Source organism: Lepidochelys kempii, chromosome 1 (genome assembly GCF_965140265.1).
Source record: "Lepidochelys kempii isolate rLepKem1 chromosome 1, rLepKem1.hap2, whole genome shotgun sequence".
Lineage (NCBI taxonomy): Eukaryota > Metazoa > Chordata > Testudines > Cheloniidae > Lepidochelys > Lepidochelys kempii.
In genome coordinates, this window is record NC_133256.1 from 250,655,181 (window position 1) to 250,682,893 (window position 27,713).

The window sequence follows — 27,713 nt, forward strand, 5'->3', positions numbered from 1 at the left end:
GGGGCTGTGGGAAGTGGCGGCCAGTATGTCCCTCGGCCCGCGCCTGGTTCGCTGCTCCAGGCCAATGGGGGCTGTGGGAAGTGGCGGCCGGTATGTCCCGCGGCCCACACCGCTTCCTGCAACCCCCATTGGCCTGCAGCGGCGAACCGCAGCCAGTGGGAGCTGCGATTGGCCAAACCTGCAGATGCGGCAGGTAAACAAACTAGCCCGGCCCACCAGGGGCTTTCCCTGAACAAGCAGTGTCCCAAGTTTGGGAAACACTGACTCAGAGAATAGGGAACTTATCCATCAGTCTGTACTTATCCATCAGTGCGTAAGCAGCCTCTCTACATCAGTGAGCTACTTCCAATAGTACAGACTGGGAATTAGATTCTAAGGTGTGAACTCTTTTCTGTGTTTTAACATCAAGATCATAACACCTTGAACCAGAATTGTTACCCCTTTTGAACCTGAAGTTCAGGGCCCTTAGGATGTCTTTGTTTGGAGCAGAAATTGATGATAGACTAGTATATTTTCTTTGATGCAGCCTTCTTTATTTACAAAGAACATACAAAGTCCTGCTTCTCTGAATGCAAGAGGGGCCAAAAGCAAAAGGAGCCATTTCTTAGTTTACAGCTTCGTTCAGCCAGCACCCTTGACCCTAACCTCTCTCTAGACTTCTCCAGTGACAAACTGTGCTTATAGGCTGATACACACACACACACACCCTTACCCAAACAGTACGCATTCGACTATCTCCACCCACTCAGTCCAAAATTTCAGGGCAGGTTCATAACTGCTTTTGTTTTAGGTGGGGGCTTGTGATAAATTTATTGTGACAGTTATGTTAACTGAAGTGTGTTTTCATACCCAGTCTCAAAGAGGTTCGTGATCCATGCAGTCACCAGTACCTCTCAGCATAACAATATGCTTAAATTTGGCTCCAAATGTGGGCTACCTGGGTAGTAATCATGGGGTGTTTTATATTTCATACCTAAATATGTCAGAAATGGAACAGACAAAAATTTATACAGAAAACTACTGAAAAGAAGGAGGACTGGTCGGAACCCAAAATTCCTGCTGAAGTGGAAAGAAAATTCAAATTTTTCTGTGGAACAGGAAATCTGAATTTTTGTTTTGGAATAACTGAAAGGTTTAATTTCAACTTTACAGTTTTGACTTCTATGTTATATTATACATTAAAATATAAATCATATAATAAAAGTAAAAACAGTATTATCAAAATGAAATATTATGACCTTATTCAAATGAATAATTTCAATACTTTTTGGTCAAAATTTTTGGCTAAGTTGATACTTCTCATGGAAGATTTTGATTTTGCTAAATCAGGTTTCTGATGAGAAAACATTCTGTCACAAAAATGTTGACTGGCTTTCATAATACATGGAATTCCTCTCAGTGAAGAGGGCCTGTGGCATTCAGCACCACTTAAGCTCCACATTAAGGTTTTACATGGGATTCAAAGTGGTGCAGAGGGCTTTGCATGGCCCTCTGCACTGAGGTAAATTCTTCCAAGAAGAATATATCAGTAGCTGTGACATTATAATCAAGTGACAGGTTTCAGAGTGGTAGCTGTGTTAGTCTGTATCAGCAGAAACAACGAGGACTCCTTGTGACACCTTAGAGACTAACAATTTTATTTGGGCATAAGCTTTTGTGGGCTAGAACCCACTTCATCAGATGCATGGAGTGGAAAATACAGGAGCAGGTATAAATACATGAAAAAATGGGAGTTGCCTTACCAAGTGTGAGGTCAGTCTAACGAGACAATTCAATTAACAGTAGGATACCAAGGGAGGAAAAATAACTTTTGTAGTGGTAATGAGAGTGGCCCATTTTAAACAGCTGACAAGAAGGTGTGAGTAACAGTAGGGGGATCTTAATATGGGGGAAATTAGGTTTAGGTTTTGTAATGACCCAACCACTCCCAGTCTTTATTCAGGCCTAATGTGATGGTGTCCAGTTTGCAAATTAATTCCAGTTCTGCAGTTCATAGAATCATAGAATATCAGGGTTGGAAGGGACCCCAGAAGGTCATCTAGTCCAACCCCCTGCTCAAAGCAGGACCAATTCCCAGTTAAATCATCCCAGCCAGGGCTTTGTCAAGCCTGACCTTAAAAACCTCTAAGGAAGGAGATTCTACCACCTCCCTAGGTAACGCATTCCAGTGTTTCACCACCCTCTTAGTGAAAAAGTTTTTCCTAATATCCAATCTAAACCTCCCCCACTGCAACTTGAGACCATTACTCCTCGTTCTGTCATCTGCTACCATTGAGAACAGTCTAGAGCCATCCTCTTTGGAACCCCCTTTCAGGTAGTTGAAAGCAGCTATCAAATCCCCCCTCATTCTTCTCTTCTGCAGGCTAAACAATCCCAGCTCCCTCAGCCTCTCCTCATAACTCATGTGTTCCAGTCCCCTAATCATTTTTGTTGCCCTTCGCTGGACTCTCTCCAATTTATCCACATCCTTCTTGAAGTGTGGGGCCCAAAACTGGACACAGTACTCCAGATGAGGCCTCACCAATGTCGAATAGAGGGGGACGATCACGTCCCTCGATCTGCTCGCTATGCCCCTACTTATACATCCCAAAAGGCCATTGGCCTTCTTGGCAACAAGGGCACACTGCTGACTCATATCCAGCTTCTCGTCCACTGTCACCCCTAGGTCCTTTTCCGCAGAACTGCTGCCTAGCCATTCGGTCCCTAGTCTGTAGCTGTGCAGTTGTTCCACGTTGGAGTCTGTTTTTGAAGTTTTTTGTTGAAGAATTGCTACTTTTAGGTCTATTATTGAGTGACCAGGGAGACTGAAGTGCTTTCCTACTGGTTGTTGAATGTTATGATTCCTGATGTTAGATTTGTGTCCATTTATTTTTTTGCGTAGAGACTGTCCGGTTTGGCCAATGTACATGGCAGAGGGGCATTGCTGGCACATGATGGCATATATCACATTGGTAGATGTGCAGGTGAACAAGACCCTGATGGTGTGGCTGATGTGGTTAGGTCCTATGATGGTGTCCCTTGAATAGATATGTGGACAGAGTTGGCACCAGGGTTTGTTGCAGGGTTTGGTTCCTGAGTTGGTTTTTTTGTTGTGTGGTGTGTAGTTGCTGGTGAGTATTTGCTTCAGGCTGGGGGGCTGTCCGTAAACGAGGACTAGCCTGACTCCGAAGGTCTGTGAGAGTGAGGGATCATCCTTCAGGATAGGCTGTAGATCCTTGATGATGTGCTGGAGAGGTTTTAGTTGGGGGTTGTAGGTGACAGCTAGTGGCGTTCTGTTACTTTCTTTGTTGGGCCTGTCTTGTTGTAGGTGACTTCTGGGTACCCTTCTGGCTCTGTCAATCTGTTTCTTCATTTCACCAGGTGGGTATTGTAGTTTTAAGAATGCTTGAGATCCTGTAGGTGTTTGCCTCTGTCTGAGGAATCGGCGCAAATGCGGTTGTATCTTAGAGCTTGGCTGTAGACAATGGACCATGTGATGTGGTCTGGATGAAAGCTGGAGGCATATAGGTAAGTATAACCGTCAGTAGGTTTCCGGTATAGGGTGGTGTTTATGTGACCATCGATTATTAGCACTGTAGTGTCTAGGAAGTGGACCTCTTGTGTGGACTGGTCCAGGCTGAGGTTGATGGTGGGGTGGAAATTGTTGAAATCCTCGTGGAATTCCTCAAGTGCCTCCTTCCCATGGGTCCAGATGATGAAGATGTCATCAATGTAGCGCAAGTAGAGTAGGGACATTAGGGGATGAGAGCTGAGAAAACTTTGTTCTAAGTCAGCCATAAAAATGTTGGTATACTGTGGGGCCATGCGGGTACACATAGCAGTCCCGCTGACTTGAAGGTATAAATTGTCCCCAAATCTGAAATAGTTGTGGGTGAGGACAAAGTCACAAAGTTCAGCCACCAGGTTTGCTGTGATAGTATTGGGGATGGTATTCCTGATGACTTGTAGTCCATCTTTGTGTGGAATGTTCGTCTAGAGAGATTCTACATCCATAGTGGCTAGGATGGTGTTTTCTGGAAGATCACCAAAGGACTGTAGTTTCCTCAGAAAGTCAGTGGTGTCTCAAAGATAGCTGGGAGTGCTGGTAGCATAGGGCCTGAGGAGAGAGTCTACATAGCTAGACAATCCTACTGTCAGGGTGCCAATGCCTGAGATGATGGGGCATCCAGGATTCCCAGGTTTATGGATTATGGGTAGTAGAATACCCCTGATCAGGGCTCTAGGGGTGTGTCAGTGTAGTTTTGTTCCTGTGCTTCTTTAGGGAGTTTCTTGAGCAGATGGTGTAGTTTCTTTTGGTAATCCTCAGTGGGGTCAGATGGTAATGGCCTGTAGAATGTAGCGTCAGAGAGTTGTCTCGTAGCCTCTTGTTCATATTCCAACCTATTCATGATGACGACAGCACCTCCTTTGTCAGCCTTTTTGATTATAATGTCAGAGTTGCTTCTGAGGCTGTGGATGGCGTTGTGTTCTGCACAGCTGAGGTTATGGGGCAAGTGATGCTGCTTTTCCTCAATTTCAGCCCATGCATGCTGGCAGAAGCACTCTATGTAGAAGTCCAGTTTATTGTTTCAACCTTCAGGAGGAGTCCACGCAGAATCCTTCTTTTTGTAGTGTTGATAGGAAGCTTTCTGTAGGTTAGTGTGCTGTTCAGTGGTGTGTTGGAAATATTCCTTGAGTCGGAGACATCAAAAGTAGGATTCTAGTTCACCGCAGAACTGTATCATGTTTGTGGGGGTGGTGGGGCAGGAGGACACTTCAGTCTCCCTGGTCACTCAATAACAGACCTAAAAGTGGCAATTCTTCGACAAAAAACCTTCAAAAACAGACTCCAATGTGAAACGGGAGAACTGGAATTAATTTGCAAACTGGAAACCATCACATTAGGCCTGAATAAAGACTGGGAGTGGTTGGGTCATTACAAAACCTAAACCTAATTTCCCCCATACTAAGTCCCCCCTACTGTTACTCACACCTTCTTGTCAGCTGTTTGAAATGGGCCACTCTCATTACCACTACAAAAGTTATTTTTCCTTGCTTGGTATCCTACTGTTAATTGAGTTGTCTCATTAGACTGACCTCACACTTGGTAAGGCAACTCCCATCTTTTCATGTATTTACACCTGCTCCCGTATTTTCTACTCCGTGCATCTGATAAAGTGGGTTCTAGCCCTCGAAAGCTTATGCCCAAATAAATTTGTTAGTCTCTAAGGTGCCACTAGGACTCCTCATTGTTTTTATTATAATGAAGTGGGTCTCTAGAAATATTTGAGATAGGCAGACATTAGTATTGGAGGCAATTTCACTCTCAGACTACACTTCACAAAGTTCACCACTAAGCAGGCAATGCAGCCAAGTGCATATTAAACAGATAAGGAAATCAAGTTTTAAATGTGTGTGGAACAGATTTACAAGACAACTATACCAATATTAAATAACACATTTCAACCAGTTTACACATTTTAAATACATCTAAAAACCCATATTTATAGGCTGCTTACAGTGTTGTTGTAGCTGTGATGGTCCCAGCATATTAGAGAAAAAAGGCGGGTGAGGTAATATCTTTTATTGGACCAACAAGAGATATTTCCTCACCCACCTTCTCTCTCTAATTGACAGGCTGCAATATACGAGATTAATCTCACTGAGAGAGAGATTCACTTTCAAATAAGTCCATTTGGATATAGGGGCAGGGAGAGATCTTACAGCTGGACACTCTATTAGAAGTCTGGTTTGCTGAAGGAGGATAGATTTAATCACGTGCTAAAGTTAAGCTTGTGCTTAAGTGCTCTGCTGAACTGGGGTCACAAGTATGAGTCTCAGGAGCTGTAATTTCTGTAATTATTTTGACAGACAAGATAAATGAGATTAAAAATGTTTGGGTCCATCCTCTGTCATGTAGCAATGAGTTATGCTAGCTACCTGCTTTGTTAAATACAGTATCTGAATTCATGCATTGATATTCTGAAGCCTTCTTTTAGTGGATTTTATTATTAAGTATTATTATTACAGAACATTGACATCCTTAGAGAAAGCAGAACCATACTTTGGGTAATTCTGAACATAACTGAATATTCTGAGTTCAAAATTCCCAGAAAAGATCTAGATTGTCAATGGTCTGCTCACATGCTTACCATTCAGCAAATGCTTAAGCACTTTGCTGGATAGGGTTTAAGTTGTGGTCTCAATTAAAACAAACATTCCCAGCAATTTGGAAAATCATGCTATATAGGGCCTGATCCAAAGCTCATTAAAGTGAGTTATAAGATGCTTATCAACTTCATTGGGCTTTGAATCAGCCCCGTATTTAGCTACGTAAATATGGAGTTATGAGCCTAACTTCATGCTCTCATTTTTAAAAGTTTTAGCCAAAATGTTTTGTCATAAGCATTTGTAGAGTGCTATATACATTTATTTTATTACACAAAAGGGGAAAAAATCAGGAATCAGATAGGAAATCAACCTGAGAGATCTGATATGTCTTCCTCAGAGGAGTTCCCTTCATCGCACTGAGACAAAGAACAGCTTGTTCGTGGATTAATTCCTTCAAGTTCATTGAATGCATCTTGTGTACCACAACTAAGTTTGGATGTCTGAGATCTGACATCAGATGTAGTATCCGAGCATGCTAAAATATACAGGAAAATGAAAGAAGATTAAACAATATTTCAAGAAAAGCTTGTTTCATTTCTTTTTAATCAAGACATTTGTATTCATTCGACTTCACAATCTTTTAAAAAATCAAAATTTTGGGTCTGAAAGTAGCTGACAGGGTCCAAACTGATTCTGCAGCCTTTCTGCACACGCTACTCCAGACAATGGCACCGGCCTAACAAATTGCTCCTCCCAAGGGAGGGGAAGTTAGTTTTCAAAACGTACTCTTGCCCTCCTCTCTCCACCTTGACTGGCTCCTTCTCTCTTCTTTGGGCCTGGAGGTGCTCCCATACACAGGCAGCAACAAGTTAGTGGCTTCTGATATGATGCCAGGACAAAATAATCTTGCAGCAATCCATTCCCTTGGATCATTTTGCATCCTGGCTGGCTGCAGTGACCCTTAGGGAGTGCGTTGCCCTGGAGTTCGTTCTCATTGGGCCAGTGACTTATCATAAGATCTTCTTCCCCTCTTGGAACCGCAGAAAGAAATCTGCTGTATGTGGACAGCAGAACAAGGATATCATTTGTCTGGTGGGAAGGACTGGACAACATTTTTGCCCCATTTACTTCCTTTTGGCCTTTTGCCTATTCCCTCGTCATGGCGATCTGCAATGCTAGGGGCAAAGAAGAGAGCCACATTTCAAAACCAGAGCCACAGATTCTGCACTCCTGCTCTCCTGGAGAGAATGTCAGGTGTACTCAAGTATTGTCTCTATGGGCCTCATCTGAAGCCTAGGGAAGTCAATGGAAAGGCTCCCATTGATTTTAATGGGTTTTGGATTATATTCTATGTCATCTCTTCTAGTCACTTCCTCAAAGATGATATAAAGCTTAGTATTTCTCAGGCTAATGGAGATCCTTTGGGTATCCTTTAGGGGTAGGTGTAAGCACTCAGGAGTTAGGTTAGCTGGAGCGAAGGCAAGGCACTTTTAACAGCTGGAATAGTTGCTCAGTCTGAATCTGCTCAGGATTCTGGAACCATCAAGTTCACGTTGGACATGCTCAAAGGATTAACATGCGCATTACCATAGTCAACTCCCACATTAGCAGCTTTACATTCTCCAGTTTGCATTGTGTCCCACATGATAGTAACATGCTATCAATCCTTACACTTAGGGGCCTGCGCTTTTGGAACAGAAGGTACAGAGTTCTATCTCCACTGACAACCGTGAAGTCTATATGGCTAGGGCAAGCAAAATAGTTGACAGCCATGAAGTTTATACAGCCAGTGAATTGTTACCATGAACATATTATGATGCATCAGTAGGCTGTGAAAAATCTTTGCAGATTTTGTGAGTAGGTCTGCACTAAAAGGGCAGTTGCTTTTATTTTACTGAAGATAGCCCTATTGAAATTTCAGATGCTGATCATGTAATAATAGCTAGCTCTTTCATGACTATAAGGGGGCTGCTGCTATGTGTATACTGCACTCCTGTGAAAAAGGCATTGGCTCCCCTTCAAATTGTTCAGCTATGAGTGTCTTCAAACAATGAAAGGAAAGCCCTAAGACATAACATGATGCATGTTGTCCCAATAAATTCTTGTTCTGCATGTCCCTTGGTCTCATTATCTCAACTACCAAAATAGCCTATAAGTTTGGTTATGTAAAACCTTGTGAAGTAAATTCTCAGCACTTCATTTTGTCCTTAGTTGAAAAATGTCAAAGATCTTAAGATCAGATTATCACATGATACCTACTGATTATAGTTGGCACTGGTAGCTACACCTGCAGTTAAGATTGCCCAGCAAACTGTACTGCAAGACCCTGTTTTCAGTTGCTTACAGCTTTATCAAATTGTAACAGTTTGGTCTGGAATTCAGCCATTTCCAAGAACAAAGTTAAAGGAAAATACGTTGGTTTGTGCATGTAAAGAAAACATCTTATGACCATTTCATTGAGTTCTAGCACCTCCAAGCACTGGAGCAGGGACTTGAAACTTGGAAAGAGGTGGCCTTTTTGTCATAATTGTGTCTTACTATTCCTGTGGAGAAACTGCACACAAGTTGCCAAGTGATAAGCCTTTGAAAATGTAAGTTTGCATACGCTCAGTAGAGGCTTGCTGGAGATTGTCAGCTAAATTCTCTGAAGATTCCATCTGTGCTGAGCATGCTCCAGCCCAGGAGGGCATGGGGAGGGGCAGGACTTTCCCTGCAATTGCTTCTCCAAGCATCTGGGGGCCACTTTGGCACCAGGCACCAGAATTGAGAGCATGAAGATGCTCTTTCTTGTAGTCTCAATGCTGCCCCTGCTGGCTCCTAGATAGCATGGAAGAGGAAGACAACAGCCTACTTCACAACACAACCCTAATTCAGCCCCAGAGTAGATCTATCCTGTTCACTGAATGAGGTATAGGTCCTGTGGAAAAAACAGTATGTGATCATGTAATTAAAGACTGTTCATAATGCATACACACAAGGGGGCTGAATTAAGCAAATTTAATTTTGGCATTTCCTACTTTTTGAGTGCTTGACTTTGCAACCTTAATATTCTTTTAATTTTTTTTTATCTGTAATATAGAGTCACAGTATATGGGTATGTCTACACTACGGAATAAGGTCGAATTTATAGAAGTCGGTTTTTTAGAAATCGGTTTTATATATTTGAGTGTGTGTGTCCCCACAGAAAATGCTCTAAGTGCATTAACTCGGCAGAGTGCTTCCACAGTACCGAGGCTAGAGTCGACTTCCGGAGCGTTGCACTGTGGGTAGCTATCCCACAGTTCCCACAGTCTCCGCTGCCCATTGGAATTCTGGGTTGAGATCCCAATGCCTGATGGGGCTAAAACATTGTCACGGGTGGTTCTGGGTACATATCGTCAGGCCCCCCTTCCCTCCCTCCCTCCGTGAAAGCAAGGGCAGACAATCGTTTCGCGCCTTTTTTCCTGAGTTACCTGTGCAGACGTCATACCACGGCAAGCATGGAGCCCGCTCAGCTAACTGTCACCGTATGTCTCCTGGGTGCTGGCAGACGTGGTATGGCATTGCTATACAGTAGCAGCAACCCATTGCCTTCTGGCAGCGGACGGTGCAGTACGACTGGTAGCCGTCCTCGTCGTGTCCAAGGTGCTCCTGGCCACGTCGGCTGGGAGCACCTGTGCAGACATGGGCACAGGGACTAAATTTGGAGTGACTTGACCAGGTCATTCTCTTTAGTCCTGCAGTCAGTCCTATTGAACCATCTTATGGTGAGCAGGCAGGCGATACGGATTGCTAGCAGTCGTACTGTACCATCTTCTGCCGGGCAGGCAAGAGATGAGGATGCCTAGCAGTCCTACTGCACCATCTTCTGCTGAGCAGCCAAGAGATGTGGATGGCATGCAGTCCTTCTGCACCGTCTGCTGCCAGCCAAAGATGTAAAAGATAGATGGAGTGGGTCAAAACAAGAAATAGACCAGATTTGTTTTGTACTCATTTGCCTCCTCCCCCGTCTAGGAGACTCATTCCTCTAGGTCACACTGCAGTCACTCACAGAGAAGGTGCAACGAGGTAAATCTAGCCATGTATCAATCAGAGGCCAGGCTAACCTCCTTGTTCCAATAAGAACAATAACTTAGGTGCACCATTTCTTATTGGAACCCTACGTGAAGTCCTGCCTGAAATACTCCTTGATGAAAAGCCACCCCCTATCTTGATTTTAGCTCCCTGAAGCCAACCCTGTAAGCCGTGTCGTCAGTCGCCCCTCCCTCCGTCAGAGCAACGGCAGACAATCGTTCCGCACCTTTTTTCTGTGTGGACACCATACCAAGGCAAGCATTAAACACCAGAACACATTATCCAGCAGTATATGCAGCACCAGAACCTGGCAAAGCAATACTGGGCGAGGAGGCAACATCAGCGCAGTCACGTGAGTGATCAGGACATGGACACAGATTTCTCTGAAAGCATGGGCCCTGCCAATGCATGCATCATGGTGCTAATGGGGCAGGTTCATGCTGTGGAACGCTGATTCTGGGCTCGGGAAACAAGCACAGACTGGTGGGACCGCATAGTGTTGCAGGTCTGGGACGATTCCCAGTGGCTGCGAAACTTTCGCATGCGTAAGGGCACTTTCATGGAACTTTGTGACTTCCTTTAACCTGCCCTGAGGCGCATGAATACTAACATGAGAGCAGCCCTCACAGTTGAGAAGTGAGTGGCGATAGCCCTGTGGAAACTTGCAACATCAGACAGCTACCAGTCAGTTGGGAATCAATTTGGAGTGGGCAAATCTACTGTTGGGGCTGCTGTGATGCAAGTAACCCACACAATCAAAGATCTGCTGATATCAAGGGGGTAGTGACCCTGGGAAATGTGCAGGTCATAGTGGATGGCTTTGCTGCAATGGGATTCCCTAACTGTGGTGGGGCCATAGACGGAACCCATATCCCTATCTTGGCACCGGAGCACCAAGCCGCCGAGTACATAAACCGCAAGGGGTACTTTTCAATAGTGCTGCAAGCTCTGGTGGATCACAAGGGATGTTTCACCAACATCAACGTGGGATGGCCGGGAAAGGTACATGACGCTCGCATCTGAAGGAACTCTGGTCTGTTTCAAAAGCTGCAGGAAGGGACTTTATTCCCAGGCCAGAAAATAACTGTTGGGGACGTTGAAATGCCTATATGCATCCTTGGGGACCCAGCCTACCCCTTAATGCCATGGCTCATGAAGCCGTACACACGCAGCCTGGACAGTAGTCAGGAGCTGTTCAACTACAGGCTTAGCAAGTGCAAAATGGTGGTAGAATGTGCATTTGGACGTTTAAAGGCGCGCTGGTGCAGTTTACTGACTCACTTAGACCTCAGCGAAACCAATATACCCACTGTTATTACCGCTTGCTATGTGCTCCACAATATCTGTGAGAGTAAGGGGGAGACGTTTATGGCGGGGTGGGAGGTTGAGGCAAATCGTCTGGCTGCGTGTAACCAGCAGTCAGACACCAGGGCGTTTAGAAGAGCACAGGAGGGTGCGGTACGCATCAGAGAAGCTTTGAAAACTAGTTTCATGACTGGCCAGGCTACGGTGTGAAAGTTCTCTTTGTTTCCCCTTGATGAAACCCCCCGCCCCTTGGTTCACTCTACTTCCCTGTAAGCTAACCTCCCTCCCCCCCTCCCTTCGATCACCGCTTGCAGAGGCAATAAAGTCATTGTTGCTTCACATTGATGCATTCTTTCTTCATTCATCACACAAATAGAGGGATGACTACCAAGGTAGCCCAGGAGGGGTGGTGGAGGAGGGAAGGAAAATGCCACACAGCACTTTAAAAGTTTACAACTTTAAAATTTATTGAATGACAGCCTTCTTTTTTTTGGGCAATCCTCTGTGGCGGAGTGGCTGGTTGGCCAGTGGCCCCCCCACCGCATTCTTGGTCATCTGAGTGTGGAGGCTATGGAACTTGGGGAGGAGGGCGGTTGGTTACAGAGGGGCTGTAGTGGCAGTCTGTGCTCCAGCTGCCTTTCTTGCAGCTCAACCATACACTGGAGCATACTGGTTTGGTCCTGCAGCAGCCTCAGCATTGAATCCTGCCTCCTCTCATCACGCTGCCGCCACATTTGAGCTTCAGCCCTGTCTTCAGCCCGCCACTTACTCTCTTCAGCCCGCCACTTACTCCTCCCGGTCATTTTGTGCTTTCCTGCACTCTGACATTATCTGCCTCCACGCATTCGTCTGTGCTCTGTCAGAGTTGGAGGACAGCATGAGCTTGGAGAACATTTCATCTCAAGTGCATTTTTTTTTCTTTCTATGCTTCACTAGCCTCTGGAAGGAGAAGATCCTGTGATCATTGAAACACATTTAGATGGTGTAGAAACAAAAAGGGACAGCGGTATTTAAAAAGACACATTTTATAAAACAGTGGCTACAGTCTTTCAGGGTAAACCTTGCTGTTAACATTACATACATAGCACATGTGCTTTCGTTACAAGGTCACATTTTGCCTCCCCCCATCGCGTGGCTACCCCCTCAACCCTTCTCCCTCCCTGTGGCTAACAGCGGGGAACATTTCTGTTTAGCCACAGGCAAACAGCCCAGCAGGAATGGGCTCCTCTGAGTGTCCCCTGAAAAAAAGCACTCTATTTCAACCAAGAGACCATGAATTATATCTCACTCTCCTGAGGATAACACAGAGAGATAAAGAACGGATGTTGTTTGAACGCCAGCAAACATACACTGCAATGCTTTGTTGTACAATGATTCCCGAGTACCTGTTACTGGCCTGGAGTGGTAAAGTGTCCTACCATGAAGGACGCAATAAGGCTGCCCTCCCCAGAAACCTTTTGCAAAGGCTTTAGGACTACATCTAGGAGAACCGCAAATGCCAGGGCAAAGTAATCCTTTCACATGCTTGCTTTTAAACCATGTATAGTATTTTAAAAGGTACACTCACCGGAGGTCCCTTCTCCACCTGCTGGGTCCAGGAGGCAGCCTTGGGTGGGTTCGGGGGGGTACTGGCTCCAGGTCCAGGGTGAGAAACAGTTCCTGGCTGTCAGGAAAACTGGTTTCTCCGCTTGCTTGCTGTGAGCTAACTACAACCTCCTCATTATCATCATCATCTTCTTCGTCCCCAAAACCTGCTTCCGTATTGCCTCCATCTCCATTGAAGGAGTCAAACAACATGGCTGGGGAAGTGGTGGCTGAACCCCCTAAAATGGCATGCAGCTCATCATAGAAGCAGCATGTTTGGTGCTCTGACTCAGAGTGGCCGTTCGCCTCTCTGGTTTTCTGGTAGGCTTGCCTCAGCTCCTTCAGTTTCACGCGGCACTGCTTCGGGTCCCTGTTATGGCCTCTGTCCCTTCATGCCCTGGGAGATTTTGACAACGTTTTTGGCATTTCGAAAACTGGAATGGAGTTCTGATAGCACGGATTCTTCTCCCCAAACAGCGATCAGATCCCGTACCTCCCGTTCGGTCCATGCTGGAGCTCTTTTGCGATTCTGGGACTCCATCATGGTCACCTGTGCTGATGAGCTCTGCATGGTCACCTGCAGCTTGCCACGCTGGCCAAACAGGAAATGAAATTCAAAAGTTCGCGGTTCTTTTCCTGTCTACCTGGCCAGTGCGTCTGAGTTGAGAGTGCTGTCCAGAGCGGTCATAATGGAGCACTCTGGGATAGCTCCCGGAGGCCAATACCGTCGAATTGTGTCCACAATACCCCAAATTCGAGCCGGCAAGGCTGATTTAAGCGCTAATCCACTTGTCAGGGGTGGAGTACGGAAATCGATTTTAAGAGCCCTTTAAGTCAAAATAAAGGGCTTCATCGTGTGGACGGGTGCAGGTTTACATCGATTTAATGTTGCTAAATTCGACCTAAAGTTCTAGTGTAGACCAGGGCTATGAGTCATACTCACTGCAGGTCAAATTCATCCTTGGATAATTTATCCAAGCATAAATTTTGCTCTATATAGGTGTGATATTCTTAAAGGGACACATATTAAAATCATTTGAAAAGATATCCCTACTTCTGTTACAAATAACATCTTTCGTTACCAAAACAAAGACATTTACAAATCTTATTTATACAGAATCTAAATTTGGGGCAAGTTTGACAAGTCTTTTTCTATATATGTTATCTCTTTGTACTTTGTTTCTAAATTTGGAATTTATCTTCGGCCATAAGTTTTAAAGTCAATGAAGGGCGTGACAAGATGGCTGATGTTAGTCTGGGGGGTCCTGCGCTTTTCTTGGCGGGGAGCTAAGATGCCACCCCTTGCTCCTGTTCTTGGGGTGTTGATGGCCCCGCTAGTGGCCCAGGAAGGTGGTAAAGGAGGGAAGTGGAGGAGGGGTCTGGGTTTGCTCCTCACTCTGAGCCCCAGCCCCTCTCGACCTCTGCGGGTTTTTACCCTCTTTCCCCTTGGGTGGGGTACCTTCAGTCCTTAGATGCTGGGGAAGGACGTCTCCCTCCCCTACTGGGGCAGGGTCCCCCTTACTTTGGTTTTCTGATTTTCCAAGTCTCACAGCACACCTCCAAGCTCCAGTCCTTCCTCCTCCTCCTCTGTCTGCCTGAAGCAGGGGGGTTTTATTAGGTTCCTAGCAGGGCCTTAATTGACTGCAGGTGCTCCAATTAACCTGCAGCCACCTTCCCTAGTCTACAGGGAACCACACCTTAATTAGCCTTGAGCTTATATATTTCCCCTCTAGCAGTCTCCCACTGTTCCCTGGCTCTCCTGTATAACAAGGGTTAAAACATATTATAAAACCTCCATGCACATTGGCGGAGGGGCATTCATGGTTGATAATGGTTGTGTTCTGACACAATTTAAATATATATGATCAGAAATAAAAAGCAAGAAACATGTTCTATATTATCATTACACTGATGGGCTTCACCTAATTATCAGCCAGTACCTGAATAGATTTGCTGTCAAGATCAGCAGAAACATGTAGGCAGAGAAGATGAACTGCATGAACTATAGTACTTTTAGAATAACAGAGTTACTAAAAAATGAGACATGTTGCACCTTGTTTTTCATGACTTACTTTCAAAAGCTGGATTTCCAATATAAAATTTAATTAATAAAGGAAGTTACTGAATGGGGACAAAATGGCCAGCTATTCCAAGGAATCATTTACTAAAAAGTAACCTAAATTCTGTTGGGACTATTCTGTGACTCTGATGCAGGACAGTAGTTAAGCATATGCTCATCTTTAAGCCAGTACTTTAGTTCCTTTTACGTCATGTTTGGATGTTTTTCTTCAAGATTGGATTTTTTTTTCTAAAAAATATACTCTAGGAGTTATTTGGGGGAAAATAGCCTGTGCTATACAGGAGGTCAGACTAGATGATCACAGTGGACCCTTCTGGCCTCGGAATCTGTGTTTAAGCGCTATCCTGGATAGGAATGCTTTTCTGAATTGTAGCCTACGTTAGTAAACTGCAACAAGTATCTTGTGACCATTTTCATGATCAAAACCACAAATGAAAAAGCAAATTTCATCAAATCAGATGAAGTAAAATGGTTTCTAATGTAATAAATGCTCTGTTCATTACATACCATCATGCTAGATACATCTTTTTTCTATCAACATTTTTTAAAATGTTTCATATAGTGTACTTATGTATGTTGAGATATTATGACAAAGATTTTTTACAAAATGAACTCTGAAAGTAAGTCTCCAAAATCCATATTTAAGACACTAAATAATTAGCCTGATTTCCAAAGATATTGAGCACCCAGAAATTTCCACTGAAGCCAACGGCAGCTGTTAGAGGCTCACACTTTTGTAAATCAGCCCATTTATTTAGTCACCTAAGTATGGATTTTGGAGAATTAACTTTAGGCATCCATTTTTGAAAATCTTGGCTAGACCTTTTAAATCACAATGCATAGGCCAAAAAGAGCAAAATTTAGCCCTAAAAATTAAACAACATAAAATGTCAAATTGGTAAAGCCACAGAAAACACAAATATATGGGTAATAGAATAAGACAGAAAGCATACTAACATGCATGAGTCCCAATGTCATCTCTGGATCACCAGTGTAACACAGCATTATTATTTGTTATTTGTACTGAGGTAGTGGCTAGCAGACCCCTGCCCCATTGCACTAGTAATATATAAATACATGTGTAATGTGGCAAGACACCTGTTGTGACTAAGATAAATAATAATAATGAAACAAAATCTCTTTGCAAGGGAAAAAAAGCCATATAAAGCTTTAGATTCGGAATAGCTTCTTACTTAGTCTATAATCAGTTTTGATTTAGTGATGGCACTGTTAATTTTAGCCCACATATTGTTACTAATCTGAAGATGTGGAAAGCTAAAACTTTTCTGCTCTAAAGAGCACTGAATCTGTCTTTTCTAATTAGATATAGTTAGTTCAAGCCACAGATGAGGTTATGAAATGGTTTTATTTAGGGTCATGCTTTTTGAATGTATGCTAACTCTTCCTCTATTAACATTATCATTTTTCTGAGTTATAACTCTTGGGATCATTATCAAAAGGTCAGGAGAGAGGTCTGTGGCACTGCTGTTTGCCTTTACATCTGGGTTAGTGACATGTATGCGAAGGACCTTTAGAAAAAGTGAGATAGTGAGATAGAAAGAAGGAACGGAAGGCATCACCACACTAAATGAAAAGCAAACAATATGCATATCAGCATCCTAAGGAGCCATACCACTCTGCTGGGAAAAGCCAAGACAAAAGAATTATCTGACACAACAGTTCAAAGCATATTGCACCTGTCAAAATGTCTGTCATCTTCTATAGAAATGCACCATTCTAAAGGAGAAAAGGGAAACTCTAGCAAAGTCACTCAGAAACAACAGACCACTTTGTCTCTTTCCTTCCAGCCAACTCCTTCATCTGAAAGCCATTTAACTCAGTGCTAAAGATTGCCTGGAAGGACCAGACAATAGGAAGTTCTCTTTCATTGTCAAGGACAGTTACACTTTGAAGATGATGCTCAAAAGGGGTTAAAATGGGTCAACAAGCAATTGTTGGTCCTATCCAAGGAAATGTGAACAGAACATTGTTAAAGCCACCAAAAAAAAATCTATCTAAAAGAACACATCTTTAAACTAGGGGAGGTGGGGGGAGGGGAACCCAACACATGATATTGATTTAATCCCAAAGAGAAATAAAGATAAAAAAGCAGTAGCACAAATGGATTAATGGGGAGTTTGGGTCTAGGCATTGCAGTTGCTAGCTATATGCATCCAAGTTGCAAAGAAGGTGAGAAAAACAGGAGGCAAACAACGGGAAAAGAGGAAAAACTAATTATAAACTAACAATGTTTTTACCTTGGTGACGTGAATCTTCAGGAGAGCCTCATTTTATATTGCATGTTAGTTAACTACATGGAACCAGGATTTCATTAGCAATGTATTTGATTTTACCAATTACTTAATCTAAAAACAAAACAGAAAGCCAGCTCCATGCCTACATACATACATATCTTGGTTAATATTTTTATAGCTTTAGTGAGGTGAACCTCAATGTTTTTGATTTCAAGCCTATGGGGAAATAATAAATGCTTCTCATGTAAAGAGGTTTTAGAGGTAACTCATGACTTTAAATCCTAAATTAAATCTTTTGTAAGGCAATAGAGTAACTTTATGCTATTCCGCTTACCTAAAAACAATTATTATTTAGGATTATTTGTTGTTATTAATGGAACCCTTGTTCTCTGCTCCTCTCTTCTGGTCTATTTCTAGCATTTACTTGGGGCATCATGAGTGAATAGAGGCACGATCCTGCAAACACTTTAGTTCAATGCTACTATGAACTGTAAAGTTACTCACCTGTATCAATCTTTGCAGCACTGGGCTTTAGATTATAAATTCCTTAGGGAGGGGAACATGTGTGAAATCTTGGCTCCATTGAAGTCAATGGTAAAACTCCCATTGACTTCAATGGGACCCCATGTATTTAGATGTATCTATAAAGAACCTAACACAACTGTAAGTTCTCAAAATGTTTATCATACATACATTTCACATACATTTTTCATAAAGTAACATTTCTCCTCTTTTACTTAATTTCCGTACTGCAGGCATAATGACAACAAGAATAGAACATACGTGTAGCTGAATTAGAGGGCATATAAATTGAAACAGCAGATCAAGCCCCCCCGAGTGCTGGAATGTGAACTCCCTAAGGATTTTGGAGAGTGCACAGGTATGGAGCCAGATTCTCAGGTAGTGTAAATTGCACTAGCTCCTAAAGGCCATGGAGCTATGTCAATTTCAAGAAGGCAGACTTTAGTAAACTCAGGGAGTTGATAGGTATGATCCCATGGGCAGCACGTCTAAGGGAAAAAACAGTTGAAGAGCACTGGCAGTTTGTCAAAAAGTCGTTTTTAAGGGCACAAGAGCAAAACTATCTCACTGCATCGGAAACATATGAAGTATGGTAAGAGACCACCCTGGCTTAACCAAAAGACCTTTAATGATCTGAAACACAAAAAAGAGTCCTACAAAAAGTGGAAAACAGGTAAAATTATGAAGGATGAATACAAACAAACATCACAAGCATGTAGGGACAGAGTTAGAAAGGCCAAGGCACAAAATGAGATTATCTAGCTAGAGACATAAAGGGTAGCAAGAAAACATTCTACAAATAGAAGCAAGAGGAAGACCAAAGACAGGGTAGGCCCATTAATCAATGAGGGGGGAAAAACAATAACAGAAAATGTGGAAATGGCGGACGTGCTAAGCAGCACCATCCCTACACATACGCAAAGTACGCAGCTGCGTAGGGCACCAGGAAATTTGGTGCCCCAAATTTCCTGGTGCCCTGCGCAGCTGTGTGCTGCTCCAGCCCCCGCCCCAGTCCAGCCCAGCCCCGCCTCTTCCCATCCCTGGTCCGCCCCAGCCCCTCCCCCATTCCCCCGCATCCCCAAAGCCCCCTCCATGCTCCGTACCCACCCCTTCCCGCCCCCACTCCACCCCTTCCCCAAAGCCTCTGCCCTGCCCATTCCTGCCCCTGCTCCACTCCAGCCCTGCCCCCACTCCCCTGAGGACTGCAGCAGCGTCAGGCCTGCACTCACTGGCGGCGGGAAGTGCAGTAACCCAGCCCCAGCTGCGCCACAGGTGAGTGCTGGGGGGTGGTTCCCCCTGCCCCACAAGCCAGCCCCACCCCACCCCCACAGAGGCCTGAGGCCCCACACATCCCTCCCCCATGAGTGGGGGGGGGGCTGTGTAGGGCCCCAGAATAGCTAGGGACTGCCCTGGTGCTAAGTGCCTTTTTTGTTTCAGTTTTCACCAAAAAGGTTAGTAGCGATCAGATGTCTAACACAGTGAACGCGGGGGTAGGGGTATGTATGTGGGGTAGGATCTGAGGCTAAAATAGGGAAAGAACAAGTTAAAAATTACACTGACAGATTAGATGTCTTCAAGTTGGCACGGCCTGATGAAATGGATCCTAGAATACTTAAGGAGCTGATTGAGGAGATATCTGAGCCATTAGCAATTATCTTTGAAAACTCATGGAAGACAGAAGAAATTCCAGAGGACTGGAAGAGGGCAGATACAGTGCAAATCTATAAAAAGGGAAATAAGGACAACCCAGGGGAATTACCGACCGATCAGCATAACTTCAGTACCCGGAAAGATAATGGAGCAAATAATCAAGCAATCAATTTGCAAACATCTAGAAGACAATAAGGTGATAAGTAACAGTCAACATGGATTTATCTAGAACAAATCATGTCAAATCAAGCTAATAGCTTTCTTTGACAGGGTAACAAAGAAGGGGTGGAGTGGGGGGGAAGTGGCAGATGTGGTATATATTGACTTTAATAAGGCTTTTGATATTGCCTCGCATAATATTTTCATAAACTAAGGAAAGATACCTCAGATGGTGCTACTATAAGTTGAGTGCATAACTCGTTGGAAAACCGTTCCCAGAGAGTAGTTATCAGTGATTCAATCAAACTTGAAGGGCATATCGAGTGGCAACCCGCAGGGACTGGTTCTGGGTCTAGGTATGTTCAATATCTTCATCAGTGATTTAGATAATTGCATAGAGAATACACTTATAATATTTTCAGACAATACCAACTTGGGAGGGGTTGCAAGTGCTCTGGATGATAAGATTAACATTCAAAATGATCTGGACAAACTGGAGAAATGATCGAAGGTAAATAGGATGAAATTCAATACAGACAAATGCAAAGTACTCCACTTAGGAAGAATCAATTGCACACATACACAAAATGGGAAATGACTGCCTAGGAAGGAGTACTGTGGAAAGGGATCTGGGGTCATAGTAGATCACAAGCTAAATATGACTCAACAGTGTTACACTGTTGCAAAAAAAGTGAACATCATTCTGGAATGCATCAGCAGCAGTATTGTAAGCAAGAGAAGTGAAGTAATTCTTCCACTCTACTCCATGCTGATAAGGCCTCAACTGGAGTATTGTGTCCAATTCTGGACACCACATTTCAGGACAGATGTGAATAAATTGGAGAAAGTCCAGAGGCAAGCAACAAAAATTATTAAAAGTCTAGAAAACATGACCTATGAGGGAAGATTGAAAAAAATTGGGCTTGTTTAGTCTGGAGAAAAGAAGACTGAGGGGAAGGGGGGACATGATAATAGTTTTCATGTATATAAAAGATTTTTACAAGGAGGAGGGAGATACATTTTTCTTCTTAACCTCTGAGGATAGGACAAGAAGCAATGGGCTTAAATTCCAGCAAGGGAGGTTTAGGTTGGACATTAGGAACTGTAAGGGTAGTTAAGCACTAGAACAAATTGCCTAAGGAAGTTGTGGAATCTCCATTATTGCAGGTTTTTAACAGCAGGTTAAACAAACACCCACCAGGAATTATCTAATTAATATTTAGTCCTGCCTTGAATGCAGGGGATTGGACTAGATGACCGAGGGTGGTCCCTTCCAGTCCTACTCATCTATGATTCTATGATTCTATAATTTACAACAGCTGAGAATCTAACCCCTTGTATTCCGTTTAAGCCATCATAGAGTGATCAGAGTCATGAAGCTCATGTATAATGGCCTAACAGAACAACGAATCTGCAAACACTTGAAATTAGGGGAAGTTCAGATTCAAATCTGATCCCAGAACCAAGATTTACAACTTGGACGCACCTCTAACAAGAGTTATAGATGGCAAGCATAACAATATATAGAATATAGATACCTATAGATAAGTTAACCTTACAACTCTCTCAATATTTTGATTTTTAGGCTGAAATTTGCTATGCTTGCTCTAAATCAGAGTGAACTTTTCCTGAAAGATTAATCAAAAATGGTAGCATCAATGCCAAATATTTGCAAGACCGTTTTTTAGTTAAGAAATATTTCGTGACTTTTTTTGACCAGTTCAGATCAGTAGAAGACACTTGAAATGTAAAATTTAGCAGGGTTATAGGTTTTCCTAGGTTTGGTGACAATCCGGTTTTATTTGGCCAAGTTATTTTCTTCACAAACATGAACCAGATTATATTAAACAATTAAAAAGAATGATCTCCCAACGTTACACTGGCACTTAGCATATCTACGTATAAAAACTGAGTGAAAAGTTCCACTGAACATGCCTCGTATATTGCACACTCTTCAAATACTGCTTGGAATACAGTATTATTTATTTCTTCAGGGACTTTTTATGGCAATCATCACTATAGGATCTGAGTACTTCACAAACATTCATTAATTTATCTTCATAACACCCTTGTGAGATAGAGTGGCATTTTCATCTCCATTTTACAGATGAACTGAATCACAGAAAGATTAAGCTAAAAATATTCAAAGATTTGTGGATGCCCAATCTGAGATGCCTAGGGCTTAATTTTTCATACTATACATTATTTTGTAGCACATTCAGCGCATGCCTCCCACAGATTTCAGTTGCAGCTGTGAGTGCTCACAACACGTCTGCAAACAGGGTCTCAAGCAGGGCACCCAAAAAATAAGGAACCCACCATTAATGACCACCTGTAAAAAGTCTGGCTTTTGTGATATGCCCTGCATCACACAGGAACTCTTTGGCAGAGGCAGGGATAGAAGCCACTTCTCCAGGGCGGCATTCAACTCCTTTAACCCTGAGACTTGTCCTGTCTCTTTGTACAATCCTCTGCCTCATTCTCCCTACTTCTGCAATAAATGGGGCTGGGGTTCTGCAGACAACAGCTTCCTTCACTTCACAGACTTCACTTATACCCAGAACACAGCCTCCCCTAAGGACTGAATTAAGAGGGGGTCCTGTGGAAAAACAGTATGTGATCATATAATTAAAGACTATAGAATAATACATGCATACAAGGGGGCTGAATTAAGGTTGTACAGACAACTATAATTCTGGCATTTCCTAAATTTTAAATGCACAATTTTGTAACCTTAACATTCTTTCAATTTAGTTTTTTGTCTGTAATTACATAGATGTTGGTTTAAAAAGCAAACAAAAAACCAGAAATTTCATTATGTGGAATCATATTGACTCCCACCTGCATTATCAACAGGGTTAGAACTGTCAGATCCATAGCGTGGGCCTCTACCACTTGAGCTATCAGGATAGGCAATAGCAATAGTACATTGTAAGCTTCTATGTGGATCAGCCACCAGAGGGAAATGAGAAACATTTTACCAGTGGGTTTCAAAGGTACGTGCTGACAGCACAGGAATGTTGAACCTTGGGAATCCTAGGTTCATTTCCATTTTCTTAGGGATGGGTGTTCTAGTGTTTACAAACATCTCTTCACTTCTCTCTCTATTTAGTTCTCCAATCCCCACTAGCCTCTTCCTGTCCTAGTCTTCTTCCCTAGACAACCCTGTCCCTGTCCCAGCCTTCCTCTTTCATCTTTTGTCTCAGTCTTGCCTTGCCGCAAGCTCCTCACCCCTCTGCATTCCAGTCAGGCTACTTCCTTCTCCTCCATGCAATCTGGGCATCAGCAGTGGGGGCACTTAGCCCACAGGACACACAGTCTCCATGTTTTTAGTTTTGGTGCCTGGTGCCACGGTGGCCTTTGGCAGCCAAAAGGCACTACTGTAAGGAAAGTTTTGCTCATACCTGGAGCTCCTGGGATGGAGCATGCTAAGTCACCATGTCAGGACAGCACATGCACAGTCTCATCAGCACATAGACACTGCCTAGGGATAGAGCATGCTCAGTGCAGATGGAATCTCTGGAGAATTTAGATGATGAAGTCTAACAAATCTCTACTGAATGTGTGGAAAGTATGGTTTTCATAGTTTATAATTTGTCAGAAGTTGGGCATATTTTCACGAGACTAGCAAAGGGCACTTTCTTGATACCAGGGTGGCACCCTCTGCTAAATTTCATATCCATGCTCCAAAGTAGAAACACTAGAACTTCTCAGTGCAACACCTGTATGGATTTTTAACATAGGCAAAACAGCATATTTTGTTCCCTCCTTCTGTTCTCAGAAACTGCCAGAACATATTTGCTGAAACTTTCCAAAAAATTCAGCCTGAGGCAGACACCCAGAAGGAAAATTTCAGCCTTAATCGTTAAAACTTGGCTAAATTATAAGCAACTGAAAAGAGGGTTTTAAAATGGAAAGTGTTAGGCAACCTTAACTATAGACATAGCTACCAGCACTGTAACTGGCATAAACTGAAAATATACTGACATGTACAAACACTACATTTCTGAATAATTTTTAAATGCATTAAGGTGTGGTTAGCAATTAGATCTTGCTGTGATTGCTAGAGCTGTTTGAATATTGCAAAACTTTTGAGCCAACTTTTCCATTGGTATAACTCCATTGAAGACAAGCAGAAAATTCAGCTCATTGTTTGCAAAAATTCATTTTAAGTATTAGTGGCTATTCACTTTGACCATGGTGATGCCCCACTTTCATTCACTATTCATATATAAGTCTGCACAAATGTTAGGAAGGACAGCCATGCTCCAGTGAATACCTGTATTCACATATGAATAAGTGCACAAGCATGAATAATGAATAGCTAAGGGTCAGAGTGAACAATTCATAGACAATACAGACTGAGGTTTGTTTGCGCAAACTATTAGAATACTTTTCAGTAATGAATAAATTCATAAAAAGCACAAGTCTGTTCATGAATGACTCATGAAAAGAAATGCTAAATTCATCTGACAATTTATCTGCAATAAATCATTTAACCAGCTATAGTGATTGTGCACTTCATAAATACCTCAACAGAATTGTTTTTTAAAAGTGTTTACATAAACATGGCTCTGTTAAGAGTAGGTTTTTTTAGTACTGTTGCTCTATCAGGGTCCCCCCCCACCATAATGAATCAATTTCCTGAGTGACCTCACAGTCATAACTGCTACCTTATTGACCAAACAAAGTTTGCTTATTACCATTAGCATGGCAGAACCAATATAGTTGGGAGATTAAGCAGGCTTCATCCTGTTTCATGAATCAATAAAATGGCTAGCTAAATTCTAATTTCAGAATCTCTATAAAGAGGATAATCTAATAGGCAATGAGAACACAGCTTGACTTGCAAACCTCAGTCCAAGTTAGCTCTGATGACAGTCAGAAAAATAATCTTTTAACTTACAAACTGACCACATTTTATGAGGGAGCAAGAAGAGGCAGAGAGAGAATATGCATGGATGTAACTTTTTGCAGAACTTTTTTTTTTTTTTAGTGTAAGTGTTCTCTCTACAATTAGTGACAGGCAAATTGGTCTGATTAAGAAAGAGATTCCCCTAGTTCAGGCTGATTGATGTAGTTGAGGTGATCATGGATATATTCACCTTAACTTGAAACAATTGAGTGGATGGCACAGATTCAAAGAGCAAAAGCCATATCTTCTTGAGCATTAAGACTCTAAGGAGCCAATACCTACTTGATCTTTGGCCTGAGGCTACAGTTCACCTTGAAAAATCTAGTAATAAAGAGAAAGAGGCCTTATGGGACAACTTATTTTTCTCCAGTCCCTATGGCTGAAGTAGATACTTTTTTGAGCCCTAGCTATTTTCTCTAATCCCTCTGTAAAAATCTATACAGTGTAACTGAGGGTTTCTAGGGAATTGCCCCCTTTCTCATCACAGTAGCGGAAAATCTCTTCCTATATCTTGTAATAGGCACTAGATATCATGCAGAGCCTTTATATGCCAATTACAAATACTTCCAGGCACTAGTTCCTCTCATATACTAAGTACTGAAACTTCGCAGGAAGCATAGGATCAGAGAAAATGTTACTGGCAACATACTTTAGGAGGCTAGCAAGAGCAGGCAAGGGAGCTTAGAGAACAAACTAGATGCTACTTAATACACTACTGCAAGGCACTCAGATACTACTGTATTAGGGAGGTATAAGAATCTATATAGAATAGAAACGTATAAGTTTCTCTTGGCTTCTCCTAGAGGCTTTGACACTTTGGAGAGAGGAATAAATAAATACCATGAGTGGACATTGTCCAGAGAAGGAGCAAACAGCTATCACCAAGGCCTTCAGTTTCTAAACCCTTCTTGATATTTAGATGATCTTTTATGGCCAACTTTGTGTTAGCGGTTTCTACAAATTCAAGCCCATTAGTGGTTTAATAAAAAAAATTCTGATTCATATAAAATCATTTAAATGTAGGCAAAAATAAATCCTTCACAAACAAATGATGAAATTTTCCTGAAAAAAAAAAAATTTCACCTGAAGGAAAATTTGGGGATATTTATTATTTTGACCATGGAAAAATGCTACCTAGTTCACAGCTGAAATGGAAAAAATTCTAGCCTGGATCAAGATTTTGTATATACCTTGCTGTTAAGCAATTAAAAAAATTAATTGTGATTAATCACACAATTAATCACACTGTTAAACAATAATAGAATACCATTTATTTAAATATTTTTGGATGTTTTCTACATGTTCAAATATATTGATTTCAATTATAACACAGAATACAAAGTGTACAGTGCTCCCTTTATATTTATTTTTATTAAAAATATTTGCACTGAAAAAACAAAAGAAATTGTATTTTTCAATTCACCTAAGTACTGTAGTGCAATCTCTTTATCATGAAAGTTGAACTTATAAATGTAGAGTTATGTACAAAAAAACTGCATTCAAAAATACAACCATATAAAACTTTGGAGCCTCCAAGTCCACTCAGTCCTACTTCTTGTTCAGCCAATTGCTCAGACAAACAAAGTTTGTTTACATTTGCAGGAGATAATGCTGCCCGCTTCTTGTTCACAATGTCACCTGAAAGGGAGAACAGGCATTCATATAGCACTGTTGCAGCCGGCGTCGCAAGATATTTACCTGCCAGATGCGCTAAAGATTCATATGTCCCTTCATGCTTCAACCACCATTCCAGAGGACATGCATCCATGCTGATGACGGATTCTGCTTGATAACAATCCAAAGCAGTGCAGACCAAAGCATGTTCATTTTCATCATCTGAGGCAGATGCCACCAGCTGAAGGTTGATTTTCTTTTTTGGTGGTTTGGGTTCTGTAGTTTCCACATCTAAGTGTTACTCTTTTAAGACTTCTGAGAGCATTCTCCACACCTCGTCCCTCTCAGATTTTGGAAGGCACTTCAGATTCTTAAATCTTGGGTTGAATGCTGTAGCTATCTTTAGAAATTTCACATTGGTACCTTCTTTGCATTTTATCAAATCTGCAGCGAAAGTGTTCTTAAAATGAACCACATGTGCTGGGTCATCATCTGAGATTGCTATAACATGAAATATATGGCAGAATGCCAGTAAAATAGAGCTGGAGACATACCATTCTCCCCCAAGGTGTTCAGTCACAAATTTAATTAATGCATTATTTTTTTAATGAGCATCATCAGCATGGAAGCATGTCTTCTGGAATGGTGGCCAAAGTATGAAGAGGCATATGAATGTTTAGCATATCCGGCACATAAATACCTTGCAATGCCAGCCACAAAAGTCCCATGTGAACACCTGTTCTCACTGTCTGATGACATTGTAAATAAGAAGTGGACAGCATTATCTCCTGCAAATGTAAACAAACTTTGTTTGTCTGAGCGATTGGCGGAACAAGAAATAGGACTGAGTGGACTTGGAGGCTCTAAAGTTTTGCATTGTTTTGTTTTTGAGTGCAGTTTTGTAACCAAAAAAAAAAATCTACATTTGTAAGTTGCACTTTCATGATAAAGATATTGCACTACAGTACTTGTATGAGGTGAATTGTAAAATACTGTTTCTTTTGTTTATAATTTTTACAGTGCAAATATTTGTAATAAAAAATAATAATATAAAGTGAGCACTGTACACTTTGTAATTGAGATCAATATTTGAAAATGTGGAAAAACATCCAAAAATATTTAATAAATTTCAATTGGTATTCTATTGTTTAACAGTGTGATTAAAACTGTGATTAAACACAATTAATTTTTTAATCGCAATTAATTTTTTTGAGTTAATCGAGTGAGTTAACTGCGATTAATCAACAACCCTAATATAAAAATATATATCCAACTCAGCAGGTGATTTTAAAGCACTTAGAATAACCCCCCTTTAAAGAGAAAGTGATGTTCAACCTTAACTATAGAATATCTGATATGCTGTTATAATCTTCATGATGAAAATGAACAGTTTCACACAATTCTATTTGTACTGTTTCCCGTCAGTTGAAGATATGATAGAAGAATTATTAGCTGATTTCCCAGTCCTCTAAATGTTCTCTTTCTC

At 42.1% G+C, this 27,713-nt stretch overlaps 1 protein-coding gene across 3 annotated transcripts in view; it reads right to left on the bottom strand.

Moving 5' to 3' along the window:
- The window catches only part of C1H12orf42 (chromosome 1 C12orf42 homolog), a 250,855-nt gene that overhangs the window by 117,721 nt on the left and 105,421 nt on the right, over window positions 1-27,713 (bottom strand). For all 3 annotated transcript variants that reach the window (XM_073323530.1, XM_073323517.1, XM_073323524.1), the window contains one exon: window positions 6,461-6,625. In XM_073323530.1, coding sequence (XP_073179631.1) covers window positions 6,461-6,625 — 165 coding nt within the window. The remainder of the gene's footprint in view (window positions 1-6,460; window positions 6,626-27,713) is intronic.